We start from the raw sequence: 9572 nt of genomic DNA on the forward strand, positions 1-9572 counted from the left end.
TGAAGTTTTGCAGCGGCCCGTTTGTTGTGAAGATAACCTATCGTGACTTTCCATTTAAACTTCTATCATTGACATGTCTTCTCTCTCACAGCAGGTGCCTCTAACTGTGTCTCTCTTTAAGTTAAGAGAGACATTGCGCAGCTGTCGAGCGGGACTGAAGGGTCGGTGTTTAATGGTGCAGGGTAAGGTTTGTGTGCTGTTTTGGGGCTCTTGTGTTCACAGGTTATCCTCTCTCTTCTAACCCTGAAAGTTGTCCTCAACCTTCTGCGTTTTCTCTCCCCTCTTTTTGAACTAAGACACTCTCTGGTGTGAAGACTGTATTGTTTTGTACTGTGTACCGTGTGTATATGATTGTGTCACGTTGATTTAGTGTTTGTGAATACATCTTTCCTCAGATTTTTTTCCCTTTGTTTGACTCTTTATCTTCTTTCCCTTTCACTGTGTCAACCACAAGTTTCTTTCCAGGTGTGCTCACTGTGCTGTTAAGCTGGTTATCGCAGTAGACCGGCTTGCCAAACTAAAACAAACACATTAGAAAATGAAAAAGGAAATCTTGGGTCACGTACACTATTGTAACAACCCCTGTTTAATCTCATGATATATGTACATATACTCAGGCATAAAAATTATATATGTACTTATATACATGTATCTCTCTCACTCACTCTCTCTCTCTCTCTCTCTCTCTTTCTAACCATTCAGCCATCCTTACAGTATATATAGGGTTCATCTTTCTCTCTATATCCCCTCTAACTATGTGGGTCCTCTCTTCCTTTGCCTCTGTCTTTCCCTCTCCTTCTGTCCCTATCTGTGTAGGTGTCTATAGTCAGCCTTATAGCTAATGCGTTGGGCTTCTCCGATCTAGGCCCGATTAAATCACTCAGGACACTGAGGGCCTTGAGACCCCTCAGGGCCCTGTCACGTTTTGAAGGGATGAGGGTAAGACCTAAGAAACCAGACAGCTGGTCCTTCTGCATGCCGATGAATTAAAAAAAAACAGCAACGCATGCTAGAGATTGCAACAGATAAAATTCCTGTTAAATGTCTCTGGGTGGGGTTTTAAGGTAACCTCCTTTTATGAAAGATACGCTTTTTTTGCATGGATGCAAATCATCTCAGATGGCCATTAGTACATCTGGTTTGATTAATCATATTTCATTTCATGTTATAAATTTAGTGCTCTGTTATGTCAGTCTACAATGAGTTATCCTTTATTATTATGAATGTTATTAATTAATTTCAAAGTAGGAAAAGAGGGCACACATCTGTCCCTCTACGAGTGAAAGACTGGACTTTATGAGAGACTTTGACCTAAATGAGGCAGCACATTATAGTAATCAGTGTGAGCTGAGAGAACAACAGGAGGCTGATATGAATCATCACACAAAACCTGTTCAAAGTGGACTACAGCACAGGGTTGGTGCTGTGTGTGAGAGTTTCTGAGCTGCCCGGATATCATATCATGGCTAAATAAATTGTTTTTTAATTTGTTTTGCATTTTTTCATTGTGCACACAGTGGATTCATCTGTCCTTAATTGCACGTGGAGTTCCGACATCAATAGTTCTGGTACTGTGTGACTGCTGCAGGGCTCTGTAGAAATACAGAAAGCTGTATTTTCTTTCTACAAAAATCCAGATTTTTTTTTTCTACTCTTTCGAAGTGTGATTGTTTGAATCAGCCTCTGGTTGTTGCTGGACAGAAAGAACAGTTTCCCACAGTCACTCTGCCTCGAGTGTCCCGTTACCTGTTATTGGATCTTATCACAGTTTGGCTTTGGCATTGTCACACTGGAAGATCAACAAACTTCTGGTTGCATACCCCTCCCCCCTCCCCTTCCTCGCCATCCTTGCTCGACACTCCTCAGTGAATTCCATATCCATCACGGTTTTGATCACCATTTTGGCGTTTTTTATATAAACTCATCATCCATAAGCATTTTCTTCATATTCAAATATTTGCCGGAGCTCTGATGTTTGCCTGTACACAAGTATAGTGTTGGTTTATTTTGCCTTTCTGTTATCATGTGTGTCTTTAAATGCACATTCATACAATATCCTCCTGAGGCTAATAGATTTGTCTCCTCCAACATGTCCACGCTGCGTCACTGCAGTCTCATTTAACAAATGCTCATTCATATTAGTCAGTTAACCAAAATCAATATTTGGGCTTACCCTGCAATTCATGTTGTCTTGAGATAAAAAATTAAAATACATGACGTTTAATCTGAAAAAGCATAGCTGTTGACATGGTGGAACTCTATCAATCCTCAGTGTGAATAATTCAATAATGGATGTTTTTTGCGGGGGTGTAACAATATATTATGACACAGTTCAATTCAACGAAATGATACCAAGCTGAAAACGAGACATTCCGTGTAAGTCGTTCACGTGTCAAAGGAGTGACAAGCCCTCGAATGAAGACAGCAACACCTATGCTTTCTCTTGCTAAAAATGTGTCAAAATGGCTGCTGTGCAAAGGAGCCGATGTGTGCAGTCCTTTGCCCGAGCACTTTGTTCATTTGATTACTTTTCAGCTTGTTTTTAGACGGATAAATTATTGATGTTGTTAGCTGTCCAATTCCGCTAACCACATTTTTTTTTCACCAAAAGAGATGAGAACAACTACAATTTGTGCCCTTAAAAAAAAACGTTGAGTCGACAGTATTGCTACACCCCTGTTTGTTATGAATACATGCCAACTCAGAAACAGGGTTTTAATGGAGGGAAAGAATGTGCATTTCTGTGTATATTTTATGTTTAAGTTCTATTTGTGAACATCTCCATGCAGCTGATGTGAGACTGCTAAGTTAAAGTGTTTCATTGTCATCTTGTTGTTCTCTTCAGGTTGTGGTAAATGCCTTGGTGGGTGCAATTCCCTCCATCATGAATGTGCTGCTGGTGTGTCTGATTTTCTGGCTCATCTTCAGCATCATGGGAGTCAACCTGTTTGCTGGGAAGTATTACTACTGTTACAACGAGACGGCTGAGGAGAACTTCCTACCCAACGATGTCAACAACAAAACACAGTGTATGGCCTTAATTATTGCAAATGTCTCTGGTGTCAGATGGAAAAATGTCAAGATCAACTTTGACAACGTGGGTGCTGGATACTTGGCACTCCTGCAAGTGGTGGGAAACGTTCACTCTTACATCCCATTTGTTACTCTCTCTCTTGTTTAATTGTTTTTTTCCTCAAACAAATGTGTCTGCACACTTTACAGGCAACATTCAAAGGCTGGATGGATATTATGTATGCAGCTATAGATTCTAGAAGGGTACAGCTTTCACACTGTTCAAGTCAAACTTTCAGACCACTTTCCAGTCATTTTTTTGTTCCTGATCTTTTTTTTCCTTTTGAATCTGTCACAGGTGGAGGACCAGCCCATCTATGAGGACAACTTGTACATGTACATCTACTTTGTCATCTTCATCATTTTTGGCTCGTTCTTCACACTGAACCTCTTCATTGGTGTCATCATTGACAACTTCAACCAGCAAAAGAAAAAGATAAGATTTATTTGTTTATGTACTTTTAATTGTTATTCTATTACATGCTTTACTTTTTGCCAAATTACTCCACTCACAGTATAAATAAATATGAGTATATTGTATATTGTATTGCACCCATCAGAAGAGTCAAATGATTGTAATTTTATACTATATTTGGATGAATAAAGGCCTCAATCCTTACAGATTGTAACCAAAAACTTTTTGTCCCTATACTTTGGAGGTCAGGACATCTTCATGACAGAGGAGCAGAAGAAATACTACAATGCCATGAAGAAGCTGGGATCAAAGAAACCACAAAAACCAATACCTAGGCCTCAGGTGAATATTGTTTTATACACTTTAGCACTTGGCAGGTTTTTCTATGTTAACTCTTAATATCTATTTCTCCATTTCCGTCCTTTCTCCTCAGAACCAAGTCCAGGGCATGGTGTTTGACTTTGTGACGCAGCAGGTGTTTGACATCTCCATCATGATACTCATCTGCCTCAACATGGTCACCATGATGGTGGAGACCGACGATCAGTCGGACGAGACGGAGTACGTGCTTTACTGGGTCAACTTCATCTTTATTGTGGTCTTCACTGGCGAGTTTTTACTGAAGCTCTTCGCACTGCGTCACTACTACTTCACCAACGGCTGGAACATCTTTGACGTGGTTGTGGTCATCCTTTCAATCGTGGGCAAGTATTCACAAAGGATTTTTATGCATTGAAAAAAAACATGTGGAGCAGCCTTATTGGAAATTACACTTAAAGGTCTGGTGAGAAACATGTAAGAAGGTTTATTGGCATAAATTTGTACGTATACTAACAATGTTTGCACAAGTGTATTATTAGAGGTATAAAAGGCGCTACAGTGGCCACCATTTTGCAGCACCATGTTTCTAAAGCTGCCCTAAGGAACAAATCAGACAGAGTGTGTGTTCCGTGTTTAGAAACTTTCTTTTAAACAATTAAGGTCAACATCTTTTTTATTATAAGAAGGCCACCATAAAATAAAAGTGCTAAGTAAAACCATATAAGGTTCTTTGGCTTGTCCTCATAGGAGAACCCATTTTGGCTCCAGGTAGAACCTTTTTTTTATAAAGGTTCCACCTGGAACCCTTTTGGAGGGTTCCACCAACAACCCTTTTAAAACCCTTTATTAAGGAAATGGGTTTTAAAGGGTTCTCTGGATAAAAATGGTTCTTACTGGAACCATTAGTGTTACCAAGAACCCTTGAAAAACCATTTCTTCGGGAAAGGGTTTTTTTCAGAAGCAAATGGTTCCAGGTAGAACCTCAGCCTCATTGTAGAAGAACCCTTTTGGAACCCTTATTTCTAAGAGTGTAGTGCCCTAACTTGCCTTGGAAGGAGACAGGGTGAATAGGGGTGAACTGCAGTCTCAACTTTAGATGTCATTAATTCTTACACAATGGAATGTTAATCTTCTTTACTTTTTTAGCTGTTAGTGAAAGTTTAAAGACTTCATCATAATATTTCTTTAGATATTCAGCTAAAAATAAACCCAAATGGTGAAATCGCAGATCAAAGACGATTGTACATTGCACTTCCAATGTGCTGCATTCTGTTGTTTCAATTTCTACAGAATACACAGAAATACCTCTGTGCTGCACACAGGAAGCAATTAGTTTTTTGACAAGACGGAGACAAAAGTAACATTGCACTAGTAAAGCAAGACTAGTTAGGACTACGACTGAAAACATGAAGCGCCTACGGAAAATAACCTGGTGGTTTAGTAGTTTGGCAGGATAAACCTTTCTTTTCCCTGCCAACCCCTGTGCTGCCACTGTGATACCACACAGATGAAGGACGCAGCATAATAATCTTACACTGTTTCTTATCATGAAGCCCAAACAGAGGCAAAATAATCACAAAAATTGTCCAAATTGAAACACTGTTTCAGTTATTTTGACTGTATCTTAACCAAACATATGTTGCATGTGTTTTTGCTCTTTTTTAACTCCAGGAATGTTTCTGGCTGACATTATTGAGAAGTACTTTGTGTCACCGACACTCTTCAGGGTGATCCGTCTGGCTCGTATTGGCAGAATCCTGCGTCTCATCAAGGGCGCCAAAGGAATCAGAACTCTGCTGTTTGCCCTCATGATGTCTCTCCCTGCCTTGTTCAACATTGGCTTGTTACTTTTCTTAGTCATGTTCATTTTCTCCATTTTTGGCATGTCAAACTTTGGGTATGTGAAACATCAGGCAGGAATCGATGACTTGTACAACTTTGAGACCTTTGGCAACAGCATGATCATTCTGTTCATGATCACCACATCAGCTGGCTGGGATGGGCTGCTTCTGCCCATTCTTAACTACCCTCCAGACTGTGACCCCACATTTGAGAATCCTGGCACTCCGGCGACAGGAGACTGTGGCAACCCTTCTGTGGGCATCTTCTTCTTTGTTATGTACATCATAATTTCTTTCCTCATTGTGGTCAACATGTACATTGCCATCATCCTGGAAAACTTCAGTGTGGCCACAGAGGAGAGCGCTGACCCACTCAGTGAGGATGACTTTGAGACCTTTTATGAGATTTGGGAGAAGTTTGACCCAGATGCCTCCCAGTTTATCACCTATGCCAAGCTTTCGGACTTTGCTGATGCACTTGAACACCCACTCCGAGTCCCCAAGCCCAACACCATTGAACTTATCGCCATGGACATGCCAATGGTGAGTGGTGACCGCATCCACTGCCTGGACATCCTGTTTGCCTTCACTAAGCGTGTGCTGGGCGACAGTGGCGAGCTGGACATGTTGAGGCAACAAATGGAGGAGCGTTTTGTGGCGGCCAATCCCTCCAAAGTCTCTTACGAGCCTATCACCACCACTCTGAGACGCAAGCAGGAGGATGTGTCGGTTAGAATCATTCAAAGGGCCTACCGATCCTACCTGGCTAGACGCGGCTTTGTCTGTAAACGCAAGCCATCCAGTAACAAAGTGGAGAACGGCGGGAACAATCAGGAACAAGAAAAAAGGGAGAGCACTCCCTCCACTGCCTCCCTGCCCTCTTATGACAGTGTAACAAAACCTGATAAGGAAAAACAGGATGACAACAATGAGGGCAAGGGGGGGAGGAAAGAGAAAGGAAGAAACCAAAAAGACATCAGGGAATCTAAATGTTAGAATGTTGGATTAATAACCACAGTAATAACAATACAAATTATAATAATGTAATTTCAAGCAGAGGAAACTCACTCACACAGATGTACAGATTATTTCATTTACAAGTCAGAAAAAATAATATTCAGTAATTTTGTTTACAGACTTCATTCTTATATTGATGCAGAGGGAAGCCACTTGGTCTGTCACAGCTTGAAGACTCTTGAACTTCTGTCAAACCTGTCAAAAACATAATCAGCATACTGTGCGACACTGTTGTATCTACCGATCCTAACAAAAGGGAATGAAAGCAGACATGGAAATGCCTGTTGCTCACTTACCACAGGTCTACAGATAAGACAAGTAACTCTATACCAGGATGTGGGGTGGAATGGAAAAAAAAAACACTAAGGGAACTCTGTGCCTGGATGCAAATAATGGATTCCTTCATAAGACTGTGTTGTCAAGGAAAACCAAGGCTTGCTGCTAGATGCTAAAGGACTGTCCTCCTAAAGCAGCCAGTGAGTGGTTCTGTGTCATTTAATGTGAGTTGAATAGCAGATAAGGAAATGACACTCTCTCTCTCTACAAGAGCAAACAGAGGGATGACTGTGAGTGAAAGACACAAATGACAGAGAGCGTTGGGAGTACTTTTTTGTTTTATTAAAGCTAGAACTTTTTAATTTGAGCAACAAAAATGCAAACAAGATGAATGAAAAAAGAACAATATTCAACATTTTGCCCATGTCACTTAACTCTTCTACTCGTTTTATCTTTGTTATACCCACATCAAAAATGCTTTTTTTACATGGGCTTTCACACCAATTGGTTAAGGGTCTGTTTATTATGGGGTCAACTCAGGCCAAGGGCTTACATTTACTCAGAAAGATTTCCAAACAAATACATAAATAATTGTGCTTGTTCAATGCATAGAAATGACTTGCATGATGGCATGTTTTGATCAGAAATCTTGCATGAATTATCATAGTCCACAAGACACTAATACTCAGACCACACCAGTGGCTCGACTGTGCGATCGAGACATTGTCAAAATTTGAAAGTTCAGAGTTACGAGTCAAATTTTGTTTAACAAAGATAAGTGAGGGTTGATCATATGAAATGGATCCGAAATTTTATCTCATCACGCAACACAATATAAAAATTACTATGTTCAAATGATTGCCTCTATCGACAGAAGAATGGAATATGTTGGTTAAATTAGTACCGACATGGTGGATCAGTGGGTGAAATCCAAACATTTATTTGCTGCTCTGGAGATGATTGAGTGTGTGAGATGTAGAAAATGGATGTTTGAGTCAATCGCAGAATTGAAATGTTTGTTAATTCGGACTCAAATGTTTTCAAGGGTGCAACACTTTGAAACTTAAAAGCTTATATTTATAATTTGTATGCACCATCTTATAATTTGTATGCACCATCTGCCTTTAGTTTTGTCTGAGCAGGGCATTTTTTTTGGGGGGGGGAGAGGTCCAACTGAGGGGTTCAAGTGGTTTTGGGGGATTTCACTGGTAAGGCAAACTCCTTTGAATTGCTGATGTTTCTCCATGGGTGAGAAGACTTCTGATTATGGTTGAGTTTACATCATTTGATGCCATATATTTACATGTGTTATTATGATTATTATTACTGTTGTTTTTTTGCTGATGTAAATTGAATGTTTTGTTGTGTGACGTGTCTGATTTGACATGATTTTAAAAGCCACACCTGAGATGATACGCTGAGGGAAAACGGTCCTGTGCTGGAACATATTGTTGAGTGTTAGAGCTGTGTCCTGTTTTAATGAGAAGCCGAAATTTATGAATGGGTGATGATAACATTGTGTGTGGAGAAGCCAAAGAGATCTGCCTTGTTATCCCTTGATGCCCTTTGTCAATGCAGTGGGATTGGGTGAAGTATGCCCTGCCCATTATGTTTTTTCGCTGTCATTATTAGACAGAGAGACCCTAGAAATGTATGCAATGCTTGAAAAATTCATCTGTTTTCTCAGGAGATAATATAGATGTACTATTGTGAGCTCTGCAACAAAATGCAAGTGAATGTGATGGGAGTATTTATGAAATCATGTTTTACTCTTTTGTGTTTTATGCCATGCTGATGGACAATGATCTCGGGCTGGCTGCCTCGTCTCTGTAGCCGCCTGGTCAGGAGCCAGTTTAGCGCTTCCTGCTTATGATGCCTAGAGCTATAGGGCTAGCATCTCAGTGAAATGGCAACATTTTTGCTCACTTGTAAAGGCGGCATTTATATCGCAAGCAAATTACATTTGTGTTTAAGTCAACTATGGACTGCAGTCTGGTCTCAATTAATGTCAGTAAACAGCAAAATAACAATGTTCACCCCCCGACAGCAGTTACAGATACAGGAAACACTGTGAGGAGATGTCATGAGAGTAAATTGGGATATGTTGGTTTGAGTAGCACACTGGATTCTTTGTGAAGCAGAAGTGGCATGCTCAGCAGATCGGCCCCTCATATTTTCACTATTTAACAACAACAACGTGTTCTCTGAGCCTCTCGTTTGCCATCTTTCTTCATCATGCTCTGCTGCATAACAAATACCAAATAACCAACAGAGCACTGGATGCTTTTTTTATGGTACTGTGAGCCGAAGCACCACATCCAAGCTTTTGCACTTCCTGTTGTGCAGTGATGTCACTTCCTGTTTATGAATAACCCCCCCCCCCCATCCCTTCTCAAGTTCCACAGTCTAGTTGCTGCATGAGATCTCCAAAATCAGTGTGGGTGTTAACTTGAACCAAATAAAACTCTGAATGATAAGCATAAAAGCTACTGCCGTCCATTTTCTCCAAGACAACCATGGATACACAGATGCGTATGACAGAAAGAAGCCTAAAAAAATTATAATTTTTTTTTTATCATACATTTGGTAAAACTTAAAATGAAAATAACTACCCTCCGGGCTATGTTCTA

General features: G+C 40.3%; 1 protein-coding gene across 3 annotated transcripts in view; it reads left to right on the plus strand.

Annotated features, from left to right (window-relative positions):
* scn8ab (sodium channel, voltage gated, type VIII, alpha subunit b) overlaps positions 1 to 8075 on the plus strand; it is a gene marked incomplete at its 5' end in the record, with an annotated part of 48554 nt that extends 40479 nt beyond the window's left edge. For all 3 annotated transcript variants that reach the window (XM_083892314.1, XM_083892313.1, XM_083892315.1), the window contains 7 exons: positions 817 to 939; positions 2846 to 3130; positions 3223 to 3276; positions 3371 to 3508; positions 3725 to 3829; positions 3921 to 4191; positions 5480 to 8075. In XM_083892314.1, coding sequence (XP_083748440.1) covers positions 817 to 939; positions 2846 to 3130; positions 3223 to 3276; positions 3371 to 3508; positions 3725 to 3829; positions 3921 to 4191; positions 5480 to 6645 — 2142 coding nt within the window. In that variant the 3' untranslated portion in view covers positions 6646 to 8075. The remainder of the gene's footprint in view (positions 1 to 816; positions 940 to 2845; positions 3131 to 3222; positions 3277 to 3370; positions 3509 to 3724; positions 3830 to 3920; positions 4192 to 5479) is intronic.
* Between the last annotated feature and the right edge of the window lie 1497 nt (positions 8076 to 9572).

The sequence above is a fragment of the Microchirus variegatus genome, assembly GCF_963457635.1.
Source record: "Microchirus variegatus genome assembly, chromosome: 7".
NCBI lineage: Eukaryota > Metazoa > Chordata > Actinopteri > Pleuronectiformes > Soleidae > Microchirus > Microchirus variegatus.